The sequence below is a fragment of the Gorilla gorilla genome, chromosome 5 (assembly GCF_029281585.2).
Source record: "Gorilla gorilla gorilla isolate KB3781 chromosome 5, NHGRI_mGorGor1-v2.1_pri, whole genome shotgun sequence".
In the NCBI taxonomy this organism is placed as follows: domain Eukaryota; kingdom Metazoa; phylum Chordata; class Mammalia; order Primates; family Hominidae; genus Gorilla; species Gorilla gorilla.
The window spans coordinates 129,325,245-129,347,666 of record NC_073229.2 but is presented as its reverse complement, the minus strand read 5'-3'; the positions used below and the strand labels follow the sequence as shown (position 1 = coordinate 129,347,666).

Genomic DNA, 22,422 nt, shown 5'->3' with positions numbered 1-22,422 from the left:
GTCGAGATTGCAGTGAGCCGTGATCACCACTGCACTCCAGCCTGGGTGACAGAGCGAGACACCATCTCTAAAAAAAAAAAAAAATACTATATTTACCTCTCTCTCTCTCTCTCTGTCCAATACACCCAAATATTCCCGTCCCCACTATGGTGATTTACCTCTTCATTTTGTTTACGGTGTGTGTGGAGCGGGGGTGAGAGAGCAGGCGTGCAGTTGCCTTGGTTCAGCAGCCAGCCCATCGCTCCTGCCTAGTGTGACTGTGAATACTAGGTGTACGTTACAACCGGGAGCGGTGTACACTCGGGGAACCGCATCTTTGGAAACTTCGGTCCGTAGCGGCCGCTAGGATTCTCCGCAGCCCCGCACCCCGGTGGCGGAACCGCCTGTCCCGGCCCAGACGCAGCCGCCGCGCCCGCCCACCCGGCTGCGCCCCGGAGCGCGCGCCCGTGCCCGGCCCCCGCCCGCGCCGCCGCGCCGCTCCGGAGCCCGCTGCGGTCACGCTGCGCCCGGCGCCGCGGGGTGGGCGGCGAGGCACTCACGAGGCGGGCGCTGAGGGCTTCCGCGCGGGCCACCCGGGTCCAGCGCGCTCCGCCGGGAACTTCTGCGGGCGCCGGGCTGGAGCTCCGGGCAGGGCTGGGAAGGAAAGGTAAGAAGGCGCTGCGCCCGCCGCCTTCCGGTGCTGTCCGCACCCTCGCACCTCGCGGCCGCTTCGGGCAACTTAGCGGGCGCGGCTTCTGCTGGGCCGCCGACCCCTGCGAGCGCGTGCGTCTCGCTGCCCCGCGCTGCCCGCGCCGCCCCGCGCCGCTCCCTTCCCGGCTCCGGTCAACTCCGCGCCCTGGGGTCCGGGGTCTGGGGTCCCGGCTGTGTCGCCGCTCACAGCTCGGAGGTCTAGGGGATCCTTTGCTGCGGTTCCTATCCGCACCGACCCCTGAAGAACGCGAGTCGTATGCCCTAGAGGCTTCTGGGCGAATATTCCTCCCAGATCTTCTCCTGCAGGTCCTACTCTGGCCCCAGGCACCCTGGAGCCGAAATAAACAGGCCAGTTTTGCAAGGGAGAAAAGCAGTTCCTAGGGGCCCTTGTCAGTCCTGGGGAAGTCATGCCACCGCCGGGAGTTTCCTTCCCCCCCCCCCCACCCCCGCCCCCGGTCTGTAAGCAAGGGCCTGACTGGTGTCAGTGCTCTCACACTGTTCTCACAGAGTTGGGGGTACAAAAAAGCTGCCTCATCAAAGGTCGCGCTGACCTGTTTTCTCTATTTGGGTATCCCCCTGCCAAAAAAGAAATTTGCCAACCACTAAATTGTCTTATCACCATGTCGGTTACAGTGGTATAGTTTTGAGGGTCTGTATTTTAGGCAAAGATGAAAGACACAACCAAAATACAGTAAGAGGGGCAGTGCCAAAAATTTAGCCAGAAGACATTTGCAGAAAGTGAAAAATTCTGTTTGTAAATAATAAATGGAAAAGTAGAATTAGAAGCCCACTTTCGGACGCAATTTGATTTACTAAACTTCGTTGCTTCCTGACTTTTCACTGTAATTCCGGTAGTTAGATGTTTTGAATTTGCAAGCCTACAAACTGCAATTGAGTTTTATAGCAGCCTTAAAAAATTATTGTTGCGTGTTCATACTAAGTTTAGTGGCTATTTTTTTTTCCTTCTTGTTTTTAATTCTACGGACTGTTGCATGAAAATATCCTCTTGTGAGAGTACAATAACTTGGCATTGTTCTTTGTGACACTAGAAAACCAAACAAGAACTACATGAGACAGAAAATATAAACAAAATTTGGATCTCAGTTTCCATATTTGCAAAATGAAGAGCTCTGGCTGATCCCAGATTCCAGGTATCTCTGAGGTTCTGTCCTGAAAAATCTGTGTGTGTGTGTGTGTGTGTGTGTGTGTCTTCAGGAGTTTGGGATACAAATATTAATTGAAATCTAAGATATTCTCTGTCCTCAAAATTTTATACATTTAAATGGGAAATATTTGATAGTTGAGTTTCTTTAATCATATCAGTCCCTCAAAATAGCTGAATCATGGTGCATCTTCTGCCTCTAAATGGTTACATTCTATGCTATTAAATAAAAATGTGTCATGGGAAACAAAAGTCCCATACTTTTCACCACAAGACTGACTAATACGGTTGACACACTAGAGCACTGATGCCTGCTTATTTTGAAACAGTCTCCAGGAAGAATTAAGAATGTTATGAAGCATTTGCTACAGTATGTGAGCATAACACATAAGCAACATGGCAGGCAAGAAATTTCAAAACTGCTTTGGAAATATCCATGATAGATCTGAAAGTCTGTAAACTGCAGTTGAGATCACATTTTGTAATTATGGTCATTGGTCAGTTGGGATTATGAGCTCCCTCGAGAGAATGAATTTCCCTCCAATTAATAGAAGAGTATATCGAATCACCGATTCGATTGTTTTAAAGGAAGAGAGAAAATGTTTCTCCCTTTTATCTAAGTAGTTATAAGAAAAAGTCTTACATGGAAAATTACATTAGGTGTTTTCTAAATTAAATAATCGAAAGTTCCTGACTGAAATTACCTATAAAAATGCAGGGTCCTCCTCCAACCCAGAGAATCCAGGGATTGATTCACACAGACTTATAGCGAGACTTTCTTACTTTGTGTTCTTCAGCAGAATAATAACCTCCAGTGACTCTGGCACACTGAAATTGGCTAGAATGGGATCATGAAGGAAGGTGTTGTGGGGTAGTATTGGAAGGACAAGCAACTGGCTAAGCTTATAGAAGAATCTCCATCCCTCTGAGCTTCATCTTCCACTCTGAACAATGCTGACAGTAGTATGTAGGTTTCAGAGTTGCTGTGACTCCTAAATGGATCTGTGTTTGTAGGAATTAGTACCTGCACAGAGAAAGAGCACAGCTGATCTTGGTTCTTCCTGTCTTCTTTGGAAGGTGTTTGTTTCCTAGCTGAACAAATTGCAGCTGAACTGAAGATAACAGCTTTTGCTTTTAATTTCAAAATTCTATGTGGCAAAATCTTGATAATTGTTGAATCTGGGTAACAGGTATATGGGAATTTGTTGTATACTATTTTCTCTATTTTTGTATGTGTTCAAAATTATCAGAAAAAAATTTAAGTGTGAATCTGAAAAAAAAACTCCACACTTTGAGTTATTTCTGGTCTAGGATTTCATTTTACATTGTCTGTTTCATTTTACATTGTATTTTTTAATTAGTGAATATTTAAATATAGAGAAATATAAATTATGTACTATATAGGGAGTGGATGGGCAGCGACTGGTCCTGGAGAACAATCCATGGCAGTCTTCAATTTTTTGTGTGGAATATTTTTTATTATGAAACAATCTAAAGAAAATATGACAGTGTTGATGGTCGTTAATTCTGGTTGTTGGGTTCATGGATTTTTTTAAATGTTTATATTTAAAATTTTTTTACATTGATATAAAATCACCATATTGTTTCCCAAAATCATTATAAGAATACAAATAATGCAGCTATTTTTAAAAAGGTAAAAATAGTTTCTATCCCACTATCAAGACATATTCATCTTTAACATGAAGTGAAAATCATTGCGTATGTCTTTCTATTTTTACACAAAGAGGATATGTCGGTCGGGCTTGGTGGCTCACGCCTGTAATCCCAGCACTTTGGGAGGCTGAGGCGGGCAGATCACCTGAGGTCAGGAGTTTGAGACCAGCCTGGCCAACGTGGTGAAACCCCGTGTCTCTACTAAAAATACAAAAATTAGCCAGGTGTGGTTGCGTGCACCTGCAGTCCCAGCTACTTGGGAGGCTGAGGCAGGAGAATTGTTTGGACCTGGGAGGCGGAGCTTGCAGTGAGCCGAGATCGCACCACTGCACTCCAGCCTGGGTGACAGAGCAAGACTCTGTCTTAAAAAAAAAAAAAGATATGTCAAAAGATTAAAAAGAAATGCTTTTATAAAAAATAGAATTGTTAAATAAGCAGGAGGCCATTAGCCTGAGCCTTTCTCCCTACTTTGAGTCCCTGTGTGAAAAACTAACTTTGTACATAAACAAACAGAAAACTAACTCAACAGTGTATTTTTTGTAATAGCCAGGTTTCAGCCAATCACAGGCGGCTAGCTCATCACACTATGCCCAAATAAAGCAGATGCAGAGCTGTAGCCAATCGAGTGATTTTGGTTTTTTACTTCTGTCATCAGTGTATAAAAACTGCAGCTCATGCTGCTGGATAGAGCTCTGTGAACCTCTTCTGGTTGTGAGTGCTGCCTGATTCGTGAGTTGTTTGTTTTTCAGGTAAACTGTTAAATTGAATTTATCTAAAGTTTTTCTTTTAACAGGATGATACTATATATGCTTTTTAAAATAAAAAAAAATATGATATTTTAACAGAAGAAACTGTAGTGAAAGTGAAGGAATTGCTGAACTTGACATCAGTATTTCTTCATTCTTAGAGATAAACAAGTCTTCCAAACTAAGAAAAGATTCTGAATACATCTTGAGATCAAGATTTTTTAAACATACATTAATTTAGACAGTCAGAGGCTCCCTGTTATAAAGGATGGAGCACTGGGCACTCTTACATTACCTATAGTTTCACTTCTACTCATATCCCAATTTTTATTATTTATTTATTTATTTATTTATTTATTTATTTATTTATTTATTTATTGAGACAGAGTCTCACTCTGTCACCCCAGGCTGGAGTGCAGTGGCACGATCTTAGCTCACTGCAACCTCCGCCTCCCGGATTCAAGCAATACCCCTGCCTCAGCCTCCCGAGTAGCTGGGATTACAGGCATGCACCACCATGCCCGGCTAATTTTTGTATTTTAAGTAGAGATGGGCTTTTACCATGTTGCCCAAGCTAGTCTCAAACTCCTGACCTCAGGTGATCCTCCCACCTGTCCTCCCAAAGTGCTGGGATGAGCCACTGCGCCCGGCCTATTTTTTATTTTTTTAATTTTGGAGACAGGGTCGCACTGTGTCACCCAGGCTGGACTGTAGTGGCATGATCACAGCTCACTGCAACCTCAGCCTCCCAGGCTCAAGCAGTCCTCCCACCTCAGCCTCCCATGTAGCTGACTACAGGCATGCACCATGGCACCCAGCTTTTTTTTTTTTTTTGTAGAGTTAGGGTCTCACTGTGTTACCCAGGCTGATCTCAAACTCCTAGGCTCAAGGCATCCTCCCACCTCAGCCTCCCAAAGTGCTGGGATTACAGGCATGAGCCACTATACCCAGCCCCAATTTTAAAAATATGTTTATATTGTGAGGATCTATAACATTTGCATTGTGTTTTGTAAACTTCATTTCAGATACAATTTTTTTTTTTGAGATGAAGTCTTGCTCTGTTGCCCATGCTAGAGTGCAGTGGTGCATTGTTGGCTTACTGCAACCTCAGCCTCCCAGGTTCAAGTGGTTCTCCTGCCTCAGCCTCCTGAGTAGCTGGGATTACAGGTGTGTGCCACCACACCCGGCTCATTTTTGTATTTTTAGTAGAGATGGGGTTTCACCATGTTGCTCAGGCCGGTCTCAAATTGCTGACCTCGTGATCCACCAGCCTCGGCCTCCCAAAGTGCTGGGATTACAGGTGTGAGACACCACGCCTGGCCATTTCAGATATAATTTAGTCTTAGTTTTATAACTAAATGAAATCACGATGAATCACTGGTTCTTTTACCATGGCATCTCAAGTATCAACTTTTGATTCATCCTTTGATTAGCTAGATTTTGTCAGTGTGTCTGTTTGTTTCCAAGAAGGGCTCATTTCCTGTGTCTTTTTATGTTTGAAATGCCCATGTTTCTTTCCAGACAGTCCCTGACTCACAATGGTTTGACTTAACCATTTTTCAACTTTATAATGGTGCAGAGACAATATACAGTCAGTATGCTCAACTTTCGGTGTGGTTACACCCAAGTAAACACATCATCATCATAAATTGAGAAACTGTAAGTCAAACGTGTGTTTTCAACTTATGATATTTTCAGCTTACCATGAGTTCATTGTACATTGGGGAGCATCTGTACTTGAATGACCATTTGGCTGGCTGTACCATTTTTGAGCCAGTTTCCTTACCTCCGGATTATATAGCCTTCGCTCCATTCACTGCTAGCATCTAATGTAGCTGTAGAGAAGTCTAAGTTTGGTTTCAAAATTTCTGGCTGGGCGCAGTGGCTCACGCCTGTAATTCTAGCAGTTTGGAAGGTCAAGGCAGGCGGATCACTTGAAGTCAGGAGTTCAAGACCAGCCTGGCCAACATTGTAAAACCCCATCTCTACTAAAAATACAAAAAATTAGCCGGGTGTGGAAGCGCCTTTAATCCCAGTTACTTGCGAGGGTGAGGCAGGATAATCGCTTGAACCCGGGAGGCAGAGGTTGCAGTGAGCCAAGATTGTGCCATTGCACTCCAGCCTGGGCAACAAGAGCAAAACTCCATCTAAGAAAAAATTTCTTCCTTGCAATTGATTTGCTTTTTCTGCCTGGAGTCCTAAAGTATCCTTTATATTCCTGAAGTGTAGTAATTCAGGCTATATCATTGTTAAGTTCTGTATCAATTTTTCATGGAACCTGGTGCATTCCTTCTATTTCTGTTCTTTCTATTGGAATAATCTGTTGTTCTTAATTTCAGGGTTTTTTTCCCCATTATGAATGCTTTTTCTTTCCAATTTTGTAATTCTCTACTTCAAAGACACCAATTATTCTCACACTGTCTCATCTTTGTTCTCCATAATGATTATGTTATCTCGTTTTAATTTCTCCTCTGTTTTCTTCATTCACTGTACTTGTCAAAATGATTAAAATGTAACTGATTTATAAATGAAAGTGTAGCATGGTATAAACAGAAGCAGGTTAGGTATGAGGATATTTGGATTCTAACTTGGCCAAGTCTTTCTTAAAGAGGTTTTCTTGCTTGAAAAATAGGAAAATAACTACCCCTTCCTCCTGCCCTAAGTATTTTTGGAGCTATGAAATAATATACATGTAGTAGTTCACACAGGTTCTGACACAGGGTTGCTACTCAACAGATGCTGGTTATTATTACTTACTCCTCCATTCAAGATGCAGGAGGGGTGGTGTTAGAATTCAAGTTCCAAACACATGTTACATTATAATTGTTCTGGAAGTCACAATACATGAAGGATAGCTAGTACCTTTTCCTCTATGTTATAAAGAAAATTTAACCTCCATGAGAAAAAGAGATAAACAGAAGCACTTTAAAACATTCTGTTTGGAATTTATTTTGTGGAATCTCAGCTTATTTTCTGTTGTTTGAGTTCATTTTCAAGTTTATATTAAATCTTGGTAATGCATGGAAACCCACCAACTAGTGGAGCATCCTTGATCAATACTTGGTCAGATATGAAAGGAAATTTAAGATAATGATTCTAATCTCATTAAGACTTTAGACTGTTTTAAAATGTAGCATTTCTTTAAAATTTAGTATGCAACAACTGACTTTATTTTTTATTATACTTTAAGTTTTAGGGTACATGTGCACAACGTGCAGGTTTGTTACATATGTATACATTTGCCATGTTGGTGTGCTGCACCCATTGACTCGTCATTTAGCATTAGGTATATCTCCTAATGCTATCCCTCCCCTCTCCAACAGGCCCCGGTGTGTGATGTTCCCCTTCCTGTGTCCATGTGTTCTCATTGTTCAATTCCCACCTGTGAGTGAGAACATGTGGTGTTTGGTTTTTTGTCCTTGCAATAGTTTGCTGAGAATGATGGTTTCCAGCTTTCATCCATGTCCCTACAAAGGACATGAACTCATCCTTTTTATGGCTGCATAGTATTCCATGGTGTATATGTGCTACATTTTCTTAATCCAGTCTATCATTGTTGGACATTTGGGTTGGTTCCAAGTCTTTGCTGTTGTGAATAGTGCCGCAGTAAACATACGTGTGCATGTGTCTTTATAGCAGCATGATTTATAATCCTTTGGGTATATACCCAGTAATGGGATGGCTAGGTCAAATGGTATTTCTAGTTCTAGATCCCTGAGGAATTGCCACACTGACTTCCACAATGGTTGAACTAGTTTACAGTCCCACCAACAGTGTAAAAGTGTTCCTATTTCTTCACATCCTCTCCAGCACCTGTTGTTTCCTGACTTTTTAATGATCACCATTCTAACTGGTGTGAGATGGTATCTCACTGTGGTTTTGATTTGCATTTCTCTGATGGCCAGTGATGATGAGCATTTTTTCATGTGTTTTTTGGCTGCATAAATGTCGTCTTTTGAGAAGTGTCTGTTCATCTCCTTCGCCCACTTGTTGATGAGGTTGTTTGTTTTTTTCTTGTAGATTTGTTTGAGTTCATTGTAGATTCTGGATATTAGCCCTTTGTCAGATGAGCAAAAATTTTCTCCCATTTTGTAGGTTGCCTGTTCACTCTGATGGTAGTTTGTTTTGCTGTGCAGAAGCTCTTTAGTTTAATTAGATCCCATTTGTCAATTTTGGCTTTGCAACAACTGACTTTAAATGAGTTTTAATGGCTGGGCACAGTGGCTCATGCCTGTAATCCCAGCACTTTGGGAGGCCAAGACGGGAGGATTACTTGAGTCTGGGAGTTTAAGACCAGGCTGGGCAACACAAGGAGACTCCATCTCTAATATAATAAAATAAACGAAATAAGTGTTAGGGAGTTTATTTGTAGATAAGGTGTATTTTTAGTAATATTTAAAATAGATCACAGTTTTGAAAACTGGACTTAAATAGTGTTAACATTGGAATTTCACTAAAATGCAGGCTCCATGAGGACAGGTTTTTAATGAATAATAATAATTATTATTATTATTATTTGAGACAGAGTCTTTCTCTGTCGCTCAGGCTGGAGTGCAGTGGCGTGATCACAGCTCTCTGCAACCTTGACCTCCTGGGCTCAAGTGGGTCTCCTGCCCCAGCCTCCTGAGTAGCTGGGAATACAGGTGCATGCCACCATGCCCAACAAATTTTTTTAATTTTTTTGTAGAGCTGGGGTCTCACTTTGTTGCTCAGGCTGGTCTTAAACTCCTGTGATCAAGCAATCCTCCCACCTCGGCCTCCCAAAGTGCTGGGATTATAGGCATGAGCCACTGTACCTGGCCCTGAATTATTGCATATATTAATTCACAATATTTTTAAGGCCATTTGAGAGCTAATGATACAGTTAATTATGTTATAATGCATGTTTTGAAAGTAAGCATTATTCCAAAAAATTGACATATTAGGGAATGATTTGGGCATAATACAACTTTCATGTTTGCTTATGCATGTTTTACCCAGAGAAAACACTGGGTGAATTCATTAAATTGCAACTAGCTGACCTAAGCCATGTAGGGATACACAAAATGCAAAATGCAAAATGCAAACACATACCTCTCAAACCTCTACCAGCTATCTTGGTTTGCCATGTATTATTTTGAAAATTTACACTTTGCTATCCTTTCACACTTGTGAACTTTCCTATATAAAAACATGCTCATTCTAGGATTTAAGGGCTGAGAAAGAGCACAGTTTTTATTCCTTCTTCCACCGCTTCACCATAACTCACAAATGGCAACCATTCCCATACCACCTCCCTAGCAAGTTTTTGGCCTTTTTTTAAGATCAAGTGCCATATTTGTGTATTTTTAACCATTTTAGATAGATGTAACTGTGCTATTGTTTTTATTAAATTCCTATCTTTTAAAGAATGTGCCACTGATTAAGATTTTAAGTGTTATATCACTAACCCCATTTTCTTGTGAGCCCTGTGGTTGTTATTGCACAGTTTAGTATAGTGCAGTGACTGTTTAGGATCACATATGTTGTTGTATTAGAGTAGAATTGACTCTAGTTGATTAAAGTGGCTTAGAAGTGCTATTAAGTGTCATGTTGTTGAGACAATAAGCGTGATATCTACATCTGGCATTCTCGCTACTAAAAGAGTCCTAACGTGACTCCCCTGACCCAAATGTGTGGTCCACCTGGTTATTTAGCCAGAAAAAAAGAAAAGGCAGAGATTATGGCCAATTAGCTATCATATATGATCTTGTTAGGGCTGTTTGCCAGGAAGTAACTTGAAAACTTGATCTAAACATAGGAAAAGTGAGTTCATTTTCTGCATATAGGTCACTTAGAGTAAAGGAAAGCAAAAGTGTCTACCATTGATTCATATAAAGAAACGACTGCTTAATGTATCTAGTTTCTCTTGCATCTTTCATCAGGAATCTCTCTTCAGTAAACTTACTGCATGATGTCATAGCAGCTCATCGAAAGGGAATGTCTTCCTGCTTATGCCTTTAACCATTTCCAGGATATGGAGAAGAACTTGAGCAGAGCCTGTCAATTATTTAAAACAGTCTAATGGCAAGCTTGAGAAGTAGAGACTTTACTGCTGCTTCTTAAAATTAAGGATTTTCACAACTATAGGGCTGAGTGACTCAACTGGTAGGACCTACCCTCCTATCCCTCTGTGCCTCAGAAAACTGTAGCTTCTTAAGAAGACATTTAAATTATTTAATCTAAACTGAAGAAAGAAAATAAGAATGTTGTTGATTTGTTTTGTTCCAGTAAGTCCAGATATTTATTGAAATTGTATATGTAGCAGGATATTTTGGTGGTAAAGAGAGCAGACACTGGCATCTGCCTGCCTGGGAGTGAATCTGGGCTCTATCATTCATGTTTCCCTAGGCAACCAACTTAACTTTCCTAATACCTCAATTTTCTTATCTTTAAAAACTGGACAATAAAACTATCTGCTCAGTAAATGCTAGATGCTAGTAGTAGCATATGAGGATCAAGAAGATGACAGCTGGGTATTGCCTTCCCAATGCTGAAGTCATCTGGCCTAGGTGGCGTCACACAATTTGAAGAAATAGAGTTAATTCTTTTGAGTTTCTCTGGGCTGTATTTTGAGGGTCAATCTCTGAATATATGTAAAACATTAAGTATTTGCCCTATCTTTATGGCTCAATGTTACAAAGAACTGACTGATTTGAAAGTCAACCATGAAAACATGGTATTCCAGGAATTTTGGAGATTGGTATATGAATGTCATAACTATTCTGGAAGTTGCCCATGTGTTCAAATGCTTAACAGTATGGTGACTACCTGACTATATGAAAGGAAAACCTCTTCAGTGACACTGGGAACCACAGTGAATTTAATGTAATTCCCAGGGACTCTCATAGGGTCTTGTTTTCCAGGTTCTATCAAGGAACGATTCTCAGCTGATTTTCCTGATTTAAATCTAGCAAGGATTGAGTGTCTTTAGCTTCACAGATCTATATTCTAATTCTATTATAAAATATAGATTATTAATGAAAAGCCTCATATACAGTGAGTACTTATAACTGTTTATGTGTGTGTTTAGTTTTCTGTTGCTGTATAAAAAATGACTACAAACTTGGCATCTTAAAACAATAAATATTTGTTACCAGTTTTTGTGGGTCAGGAGTCCAGGCACTGTTGAACTGGATCTTCTGCTCAGGACCTCCCAAGCCTGCAGTCAAGGTGTCAGACACACTGAGCTTCTTATTTGGAGTTTGGGGTCCTCTTCCAAGCTTCTTAGATGGTTCACAGAATACTGTTCCTTGAGGTTATAGGACTAAAGTCCCAGTTATCTTGCTAACTGTTGGCTGGGACTTCTTCAAGCTCATAGAGGCTGCCTGCCGTTCCTTTCCTTGGAAACCCCACAGGCAGTTCACATATGGATGTTTGCCTTCTTCCAGTAGGAGCACATCAATCACTCTGACATCCAATCTCTCTCCAGTCCTATGATGGAGTCCTGTATAACTTAACATAATCATAAGAGTGACTATTCCACCACCATTTGCCATATAATGTTACCTAATCAAGGGAGCATCTATCCCATTCCATTCACAGGTTCTGCCCACACTCAAGGAGAGGGAATGATACAGGGCATGTATACCAGGAGGTCAGGAATGCTGAGAGCATCTTAGAATTCTGCCTACCACTGTATGTGATAAAATGAGAGATCAATCATGGGTAGAGATAAATGTGATGTTAGCTGAGACATGAGAACAGAAAAAAGTCCAGTGTAGCCTGTCGGCATGTTCTCTGATTTCTTCAACTCTCAAGGAGACTCCAATATCTCACTGATAAGGGGGATCAAAAGCATGCTCCAGCCTAAGAGATTAGTGGTACATGAAGAGTCTCCAAGTATTGTGTGAAAGCAAAGGCTGGTGTGAATACTCTGGAATCCACATCAGAAGATGAAATGAGAAAATTAAACCGTGTAATATAATTGTTTGGGAAAGGGGAACTGTCCTCAGGCAAAAGGAAAAAGGTGATACTTCCCTTGGTAGGATAAAGGAGCCAAGTGCTGTAGTGGGGTTGGCCACCCCTGTAGGCAGAAACCAGATGGTGACATCTATGCTTTGGGTAACATCTGACTGATGGCAGCATATGAATGTTGTAACCAATACCATTTACATTTCCATCAACACTCTGTTCTGAATCTTGGATAATTCGTCCACATTTATACACTTATGCATTATACATATGCAATGTTTGCATAGCATCATGCCAAGTCTTTTCATTTCTTCTATTACTTGAGAGACTCTAGACCAGCACTGTCCAATAGAAATATAATGCAAGCCACATAAACAACATTTTTTTAAAGTAAGAACAAGTGAAGACAGCTTTAATAATAGGTTTTACTTAACCCACTATTTCTAAAACACTATCATTTCAATATGTAATCAATGTAAACATTAATGACATATTCCTTACTTTCTTTTTTTTTTTTTGAGGCTGAGTCTCGCTCTGTTGCCCAGGCTGGAGTACAGGGGCACGATCTCAGCTTATTGCAACCTCCGCCTCCCAGGTTCAAGCAATTCTCCTGCCTCAGCCTCCCGAGTAGCTGGGATTATAGGCAGCCACCATCACATCTGGCTAATTTTTGTATTTTTAGTAGAGACGGGGTCTCACCATGTTGGCCAGGCTGGTCTTGAACTCCTGGCCTCAAGTGATTCATCCTCCTCAGCCTCCCAAAGTGGTGGGATTACAGGCGTGAGCCACCATGCCCAGCCTATTCTTTACTTTTGTACAGTCTTCACAATCTATTGTGAACACTTTCATTTCTCCCTATGCTCTTTTTCAATAATCTTAACAACCCTAGTTTTTATTTAGCATTGACCTGTGTGATAGTAACTGCTAAATCTCTCTCCCTTTATCCTACCCCTTATCCTCTGCTGTAAATTCTGCTAGACTCAGAGCATCAGATTAAACATGGCTAAAACTGAGTTCCTTTTTCCTCTGACTTTTTCCCTAACTTCAAGGTCTTATATAACCCCAAAATGTCTTCAACCCTTCTTCGTTCCTCTGTTTCAATAGATCCTTTCACCTCTTCCTCATAGTCTAATACATGCTTCCCTTTTTTTTTTAATTCAACATCTAAACTGTTGATTCAGGAGCTTTCTGATTTATTAAGCCTTATCCCAAGCTTATTTCAAACACTGTTTTTCTACCTGTGCACTCTTGTCTTTATTAGTGAATGTTTACTAAAGACCACTTTGTGCTAGACAGAGGAAAATTTCAAATATATTTACATAAATATACATATACACACACACAATGCTCTATCAATAAAGCTGTTATTCTACACACACACACACACACAACCATCTATGTTCATTTTTTTAAATGCTTGAATATGTAACCCAACTGAAAAAATTTAAAAATTGTGATGCTTTAAAAAGGAAAAATATACATAATGGTCAGTATGACACAATCTATGATGGAGGCTATGTAGACAGATAATAAAGGCCATTAAAAACTCAGCTTACAAGGTGCACTTCAGGCCACCATGGTCAGGGAAGGCTGCTGCAAAATTTCGACAAGCTTCATCCCTCTTGGACTGATGAGCGTACGGAAGGAAAACGTCTTTTCACCAAGGTAAAGGATGGAAGTGAGAACACATGAAGAGGAAATGTACCTTTCCAGCTCTTTAAAAACAAGGATTAAAATCCAGATCCTTTATTCTGTGGAATGTTCTGGTGTCTCTTTTCCCTCCCCCACCCCCACCTGTCACCTCCTTCCTATCTCTTAGATTTGTTCAACACTTCTTAACCCTGGTTGATCATCAAAATCCCTGGGAAGTTTGTGAAAAAAATTCAGTGCCCTGGCGACAAAACAGGCCAGTTAAGTAACAGTCTCTGGAGCTGGGCCCCAATCAAACACCTGATGTTAAGACCTGCAGTCTTAATTCAGTTCTGCCACTCGGCTCTATATTTTGACCCATGTTTGGAATCATCTTCTACTCCACATCATACGGAGTCATGTCATTTTAGAGCTCTTGTGATGTTGTCCAGTTCTTTCATTTTACCAATGAGGAAACCAGACTAAGGAGATGAAAATCACATAGCTATCTAGGGATACAGCTAAGACTAGAACCCTTCTCTTGGGTGGAATCTTAGTTCCATTATAAGCAATGTGACATTGAACAACTTAGTTTTTTGCTGAATTTAAATTTTCTTATCTGTAAAATGGAGATAATAGTACTTTCCTCCTGGGGTTGTTAAATGAGATAATTTTAAAAATATGCCTGGCACATAGTTGCTGGGTAAATGTACCACCTCAAGGACAAGTCGAAAAAACTAAGAAAATGAGAATTTAGCTTAGGGAACACGTGCCAAAGTTGAGAGCTGATCCCAATTAATGAGTAGAATATTGATGGAATTTTCAGTTTGTGGGTTGCTTAGCAACCAAAACTCACTCAATACCACTGACTACCCAAGTTGTTGTTTTCAATCAAAGCAATAAACTGTTCTTAAGGAGTTCAAGGTTGTGAACAGACAAAAGGATTCCCTTATGCATTTGGGGTTGTGCCAGGCATTTTGAAAAAGTGATGCCCCAGCTCCTCTGTGTTTTTGCACTTAAACATCTTGGACATTTGGATCCCCCCAATTCTGTGCCCATAGATGACAGAAGATGTTACAATATCTGTTACATTGGATAGAGAGTGAGAAGGGAGAAGGCAGAGTGCTTGCACTTCTGTACCAATGTATTAAGCCAAACTTATTGAGTGCTAGGGCTCAGAAATACAAAAGCATTTGTCTTTGCCCCTGCTGCTCCTTAGGATTTCAGTCTAGGAGAGGAAACCAGTCAATATTGAATAATACAGCAAATTATTCATGAGCGGCTCTCTGTGTCTCCAGCAGTATTCTAAGAGTTACAGACTGAACAGTACAAGAACTTATAGGGTAAGTCTGAAATATCCATGGTTAGGATTTTTATTTTCTTGGCAAAGCAGCCCTGGAAGAATATCCTACTTGGGTTCCCCAAAACATTAATATTTGATTCACAGTCTTGAGAGCTGGCACTGAATGTTGGAGAGGGTCTAAAGAGGGGCGGACGGGAATTGGAGCTCCATGCCACCACCTGTTTTACCTGAAGCCAGAGACTCAACCAATCTGTGCCCTTCTTTTCTCATTTGTAAGCTGGACATGATGATTTAGATTCTGCCTCCCTCGTGGCAATGAGATAATAAATGCAGAAGTTTTTTTTGCAATAAATGCAGTTTCTAGCTAATTTGCCAGCAGGTTTACTTTGCATTTCATTGAGCATCCTTGTATCTTCATTTACATTTCCTATTCCTTTATAACTCGTAATCTTAACAATTTAAAGAGAAAAAACCCAGATGAGCTTGGAACAACTGTGTTTATTTGCACTTAAGTTTGTCTTCATCATTTGTAGCTCAGTGTGCTAACTTACTTTGCAGTGAAGATCAACTCTAGTGCTTACGAAAGAAATCCATTGTGCCACTTTGGCATGTCAGCATTTATTTACGCAAAACATGACCTCAGGCTTACAGGCCTTTAAGGCAGACAGCTGGTTGATGAATCATGTTGGACATTCATATAGTGCTGCTGGCACATGTCAGAAGGATACTCCTGCTCATCACCTGCCCCTGTCAGTTCTTCCACTTCTAATAAAGCATATCTGTTTTGGTGACCAAATAAAAACACAAGTGAAGAAGGGCTGGGTGTGGAGTAATTTAATCAGGGCAAGTCAGCACGCTGCATTGAGCAGTACAGTATCAAGGATAAAAAGATGGTTTGGTAACAGCTGAATGAAACGAAGTAGATTAGTAAAGACGGAAGCACAGTTCCCCTTATAATCATAATGGGTCATGACCCTGGAATGCAGAAGCCCCAATATATCCTACAAATCAAGATTTTTAAGGAGACAGGATTCCCAGAAGTTCCCTTCTGAATTGCCACGAACGTTTTACATGGCCTTTCTCTATTAGCACCATTTTAACATTTCGCTGAGGATTATAAATTTTTAAGGAAGTTCAAACCAAAGTTCAGAGCTCCACTAGCAAATCTTTTTAATACTGGCTTTCGTGGGTGTGTTTGGTATCCTGAAGAATTGATTGATTTAAAATACCCTAGTTTTGAAACAGCAGGGAGACTGACATTTGCAGCCTGGTATTTTGCAGTTCTCACTACTCATTGTATTTGAACAATCATTTTTCTTTGTTGTAATACCCAGTAGAATAGAATTTTGTGCTTTGTTTAAAAGAGGAGAAATTGAACATGTTCAGGATGCTGGCCTGTCTTCAATTTCATCACCATCATCTCATAGATTGATTGGTGGGGAGAATAATTAGGGATATGCAGCATGTTTGAAATGTATTTGAAAACAAGCAAAAACAACAATATGACTATAAGTTGTAAGTCTAAGCTTTTTTTTCCTTTTTTTTAAAATGATTCACCTGGCAGTGTTCTTGAAGTTATTACTTACTGAGAAAAGAATCACTATCCAAGATGAAAAATCAGGAACTTCAACAACAGCTCCTTTATTTCCATTTCTACTTCTGTTGGTGATTACACTGTTCCATTTTTTACTCCAGCTAAGTCATTTTCACCTCTGTATTTTTTCTCCTATGGGGCAAGATCTGTGATATCTGATAGTTTATTAACAGGTGTGCTGGAAATAATCTATTTCAAAAATAAAACACTAAATATAGCACACAAGTTCAAGGCTTTTGAATGTTACCATGGTTTTAAAAAATCAGTGTCATGAATGCTTTACATTGAAATCATTTATTGTTAGGAAACCGGGTGGCAAATGATACATATATCCTGTAGCTCTGTCATCATGGCTAATGCTCTCCTGACTCAGATTACATATTAGCATTTCCACCATATGGCTGAAAGGGTAGAGAATGTATGTGCAGAGGAACAGAGTCGGTAATATTTTTGACCATCTGGTAAATAAATACGTAAGTAACAGGAATATTAATATTTATTTCGTCATATGATGCAACCTTTAACCTGAAATAACCACTAATACAACAAAGTAGTACATCTGTTTCTCAAATAATTTCAATCTAATTTATTAAAGATTTTCATAGTCAATTAATGCTCTTAGAATGTGACTTCTAATTCTGTTTCTTATGTTTATTGATATAGTAGGGTTCCTTATCATGCCAAATTTAAAAATCTTTCATGAGAGGCCACACGATTGGACCCAGCATATGGGCATGAGTGCCAGAGTTCTGCTCTGCCAGTGACCACTGTGTGGCCTGGGATAAATTACCTGACCTCTCTAAGCCTCAAATTAATGTGTAAAGAGTGAATAACCTATTATCAGACAGTATCCCTCAAAGGGTGGGCCATGGAGGACCATGGATTAACACATCAGAATCACATGGGGAGCTTAAAATACAAACATCTGGGCCCCACCCGCAATGATTCTGGTTCATGTATCTGGAAGCAGTCCATGAATCTGCAAATATATATATATATTAATACAGAGTCTTACTCTTTCGCCTAGGCTGAAGTGCAGTGGTACGATGATCTCGGCTCACTGAAGCCTGTCTCCCAAGTTCAAGCGATTCTTGTGCCTCAGCATCCTGAGTAGCTGGGATCCCAGGTGCACGCCACCACACCTGGGTAATTTTTGTATTTTTAGTAAAGACAGGGTTTCGCCATGTTGGCCAGGCTGGTCTCGAACTTCTGGCCTCAAGTGATCCACCTGCCTCAGCCTCCCAAAGGGCTGGGATTCCAGGCACACGCCACCTCGCCCGGCCCGCATTTTTAGTCACTGTCCCGAGTGATTCTGAGGTACACTGAATCACTCCCATAGAGACGAGATTAATATAGAGCACTTAGCTACCTTGAAAAATATGTAGCTAATTTTAATAAATATACTTTTTATACCATAGAAATTTAACACCCAACAGCATTTGTGCTTAAAATACTCTAACTTCATAGAAAATGGGAGGTCAGCTTGCTAAGTAATGCTGCTGATCATTAAATATACCCCACAATTCTCCTTTTTGTTTAATTAGATCCTTTATCTTTTTTTCTCTTGCATAGGAAATACCAAAATATTTGCAGACTGGATCCAAATCAGGAGCCCAGATGAACTTAAAGAAGCGAGCATGGGATTCTTAGTTTTTCAAGATCCGTACACACGAAGCCTTTAATCAGCATCAACTCCAGTGTCCGTTTTCTCTGGTTTTGTGAAGACTGCACAAAACTCTCACGATGGAGAACCAAAGGACTTAGTTACCTGTTTCAGTGTCATCTAAAGTCAACTGAAAAGTGAAGCAGGCAGTAATACAGCCATGGAAAGAAATTCAAGTTTATGGAAGAACCTAATAGATGAACACCCAGTCTGCACAACCTGGAAGCAAGAGGCCGAAGGAGCCATTTATCATCTTGCCAGTATTTTATTTGTAGTAGGTTTCATGGGTGGCAGTGGATTCTTCGGGCTCCTTTATGTCTTCAGTTTGCTGGGGTTGGGTTTTCTCTGTTCTGCTGTCTGGGCTTGGGTAGATGTCTGTGCAGCCGACATATTTTCCTGGAATTTTGTACTGTTTGTCATCTGCTTCATGCAATTTGTTCATATTGCATATCAAGTTCGCAGCATAACCTTTGCCCGAGAATTCCAAGTGTTGTACAGCTCCCTTTTCCAGCCCCTGGGGATCTCTTTGCCTGTCTTCAGAACGATTGCTTTGAGCTCTGAAGTGGTTACTTTGGAAAAGGAACACTGTTATGCCATGCAGGGGAAAACTTCCATTGATAAACTCTCCTTGCTTGTTTCAGGAAGGTTTGTACCTTTGGTGCTTGCATGTCTTTCCTCAAGTATTAGTTGTTTGTGTTTCTTTCCACTATATTTTTCCATCTCAGTATCACATAGTCCTGGGTGGCATTTAGCACCCTGAGGCTTGAGGAAGTCTTTGATACTTGAGTCACAGACATAGCCATTTAGAGTATATGGCATTATTTACTTGAAGCAGAAAATAATCAAGAGCCTTAATATTTCATCTTTGAAATCAAATTACATAATCTTAAAGTATGAATTTGTTTATGTGATATGATATTTGTTTCCTAATTACTGAAAGTCGAGAAGATGATGTCAGCTTGAATTAATAGAATACTTATATTGGCGTGCAAAATATTTTAAAGACTCTTTGATAGGGCTTTCTTTTAAGTAACAGAAAACATTTAAATTTTATTATTATCTTTTTTTCTTCAGTAAATTCTAGCAATTGCCCATGAGAAGCAGGCTGGGGAGACACTTCAGGAACATATATAGAAATCTAAACTTTGAAAACAGGCCAGGTGCGGTGGCTAACACCTGTAATCCCAAAAACACCTGTAATTCCAGCACTTTTGGAGGCCGAGGCAGGATAATCACCTGAGGTCAGCAGTTCAAGACCAGCCTGGCCAACACTGTGAAACTCCCATCTCTACTGAAAAAATACAAAAACAAAATTATCCAGGCATGGTGGCACGTGCCTGTAGTCCCAGCTACTCGGGAGGCTGAGGCAGGAGAACTGCTTGAGCGTGGGAGGCGGAGGTTGCAGTGAGCTGAGATCGCGCCACTACACTCCAGCCTAAGCAACAGAACAAGACTCTATCTCAAAAATAAAATAAAATAAACTTTGAAAACAAAGTTTGGGAGAGGAAACAATAATGGGATTACTCATGGTTTTCAAAAAGTTAAAAATTTGGCTTACAGGCCAGGCGCGGTGGCTCACACCTGTAATCCCAGCACTTTGGGAGGCCGAGGCTAGTGGATCACTTGAGGTCAGGAGTTCGAGACCAGCCTGGCCAACATGTTGAAACCCTGTCTCTACTAAAAATACAAAAAACTTAGCTGGACATCGTAGTGCACACTTGTAATCCCAGCTACTCAGGAGGCTGAGGCACAAGAATCGCTTGAACCTGGGAGGAGGAGGTTGCAGGGAGCCAAGATTGTGCCACTGCACTCCACGCTGGGCGACAGAGTGAGACTCTGTCAAAAAATAAATAAAAAATAAAAATTTGGTTTACAGAGGTATTTGCAGAACTCCTCTATGTTCTTAAATGTTTCCCTACTTAAAATCTGACAAAGTCCATTAAAATGTTTTATTGAAGTATAATATGCACACATAAATGGACATATATCATAAATGTACAACTTGATGAATTTTCTGATGAATTTCACTCAATATTCCAGAATCCTGACTGTATAAGGAACATGATAACATGAATCTTACAGGATATTATGTCACTTATTATAATGTATGAATTTAATATTTTGCCTCTCAGAATCATAAAGGGCAAGAGTCATCAGGGATCTGAAATACACTTCCTCTACCCCCCACCCCTCCCCAATTATGTGCTCTCTTTCTCCTTCCCTTATAAATGTTGTTCTTGTGTTTTGATAGGATCAGAGTGACAGTTGATGGCGAATTTCTGCATTACATTTTCCCCCTTCAGTTCCTGGATTCTCCTGAGTGGGATTCACTGAGACCCACAGAGGAAGGCATTTTTCAGGTAAGGGATACCAGAACACACAGTTAGCACTCCCTCTTTCAAACAGATGTTTGTTTAAAAATAAGTAAACAAATAAACAACAGTGGATAAGACAAGAATATTTTAAGACTTTGGAATGTACTTTGCAGCATACATGACTTTCCCAATTCTGCTGGACTCTTGATGATTAATGCCACTTTATAGGTCCAGCAATGAGAAGAACAGGTGCTACATATGACAGGAAGGAGGCTGTGATCAATACTTTAAGCTTTACTTTGCATAACTGCGTATTTAGGAATTAAAATATAATTGAGATTTGACTAAACACTGCTAATGCGACGTCTAGAAAACATCAAGAACAAAAAACTGCACTTACTAAAAAATAAATGATTTTTAAAATTTAAAATGCCAGTGGATTTCAGTTGTTTTCCAGCAACAGAATGCTAAACTTACTGTCATTACTCTGCTGCCACGTCTGGCAGTTTTGAAAGATAATCATTTCAGCAGGTTTCATTTATTTTGTTACACAGTTTTCTAACAAATATATGTGTGTATGCAACAAACTCAAATATGTATGCAGATTAGGTATATAAATTCTGTTTTCTGCTGCAGAAACTGCATTAGGGTTAAATGTCCACAGTCTTCAGAAGTGACTTGGAAATATTTCTGTAACATCAGCCAACTTTTTTTTTTTTAAGATCAAGTAGTTCTCCCTTCAATAAAAGAAATGTAGATACTGGAACTTAGAAAAACAGACAGATTGAAGATGGCTAGAACATTGTGATTATTCATATTATAAATTATGTATGTAGTAACGAATTTTGTAGTTTCTATTTTTGCAATATATTGTAGGTCAGTGGGCTTTTTCAACCTAAAAAAAAGGCAGCACGTGAAATTAATTTAACAATTGGGGTACTAAAAATGTGGCAGAAGTTTTCTTGCTTCCACATCTGTTTATGTGTGGTCTTGTGTTTTTTAGGTAACCCTCACTGCAGAAACTGATTGTCGATATGTGTCTTGGAGGAGAAAGAAATTGTATCTGCTCTTTGCTCAGCATCGTTACATCTCCCGCCTGTTTTCAGTGCTAATTGGCAGTGACATTGCAGATAAACTCTATGCCTTGAATGACAGGGTATATATAGGAAAAAGATATCACTATGATATTCGGCTACCCAACTTCTATCAAATGTCAACTCCAGAAATACGCAGATCACCCCTGACACAACATTTTCAGAATTCCAGACGATACTGTGATAAATGACATCAAAGTCTGAAATTTATAAGTATAAAAAAAGACTCTCTCTTCATCATTCCCCAGTGAAATAGCAAAATACAAAAAAAGAGCTCCCTAATGTTTTTATAAATCAAATTCAGAAGCAAGATGCCATTGCCAACTGTTTTATTCCTTTCAACAACTGCATTGTGAATAAACTTTACAAATTTTTCTTGTATTTCTCATTGTTATAATTGGGGAGGGGGTGGATAACTATGGGCAGTTTGCCCTTTTCTGCATCAAAACTGGGAGAATGAAATTCCACTTTCTCAATTCTTTTCTCACATTTACTCAAATGCATTGTCTTGCCCTATAGACTCAGGAGTTGCTTCTCAAGAAACAGCCAGCAAGTATTCTCAGCCTGAGGGTGGGTTGCTACTGTCCACATAGGCATTTCCAGAATTCACTTTTTTGCTA

General features: G+C 40.2%; 1 protein-coding gene across 3 annotated transcripts; it reads left to right on the top strand.

The window, feature by feature from the left end:
• The first annotated feature begins 438 nt into the window (after positions 1-438).
• POPDC3 (popeye domain cAMP effector 3) lies at positions 439-22,183 on the top strand. 3 transcript variants are annotated; one of them, XM_031012549.3, is made up of 5 exons: positions 440-646; positions 1,740-1,841; positions 18,303-19,038; positions 20,645-20,753; positions 21,712-22,183. In XM_031012549.3, the coding sequence occupies exons 3-5, from the start codon at positions 18,554-18,556 to the stop codon at positions 21,991-21,993; spliced, it is 876 nt and encodes a 291-aa protein (XP_030868409.1). In that variant the 5' UTR covers positions 440-646; positions 1,740-1,841; positions 18,303-18,553; the 3' UTR covers positions 21,994-22,183. The 3 variants fall into 3 exon arrangements, with proteins under 3 accessions (XP_030868408.1, XP_030868409.1, XP_055247224.1); XM_031012548.3 differs by lacking the exon at positions 1,740-1,841 and having other exon boundaries at positions 439-646; XM_055391249.2 differs by lacking the exons at positions 440-646; positions 1,740-1,841 and adding an exon at positions 4,179-4,275.
• The last annotated feature ends 239 nt before the right edge of the window (positions 22,184-22,422 follow it).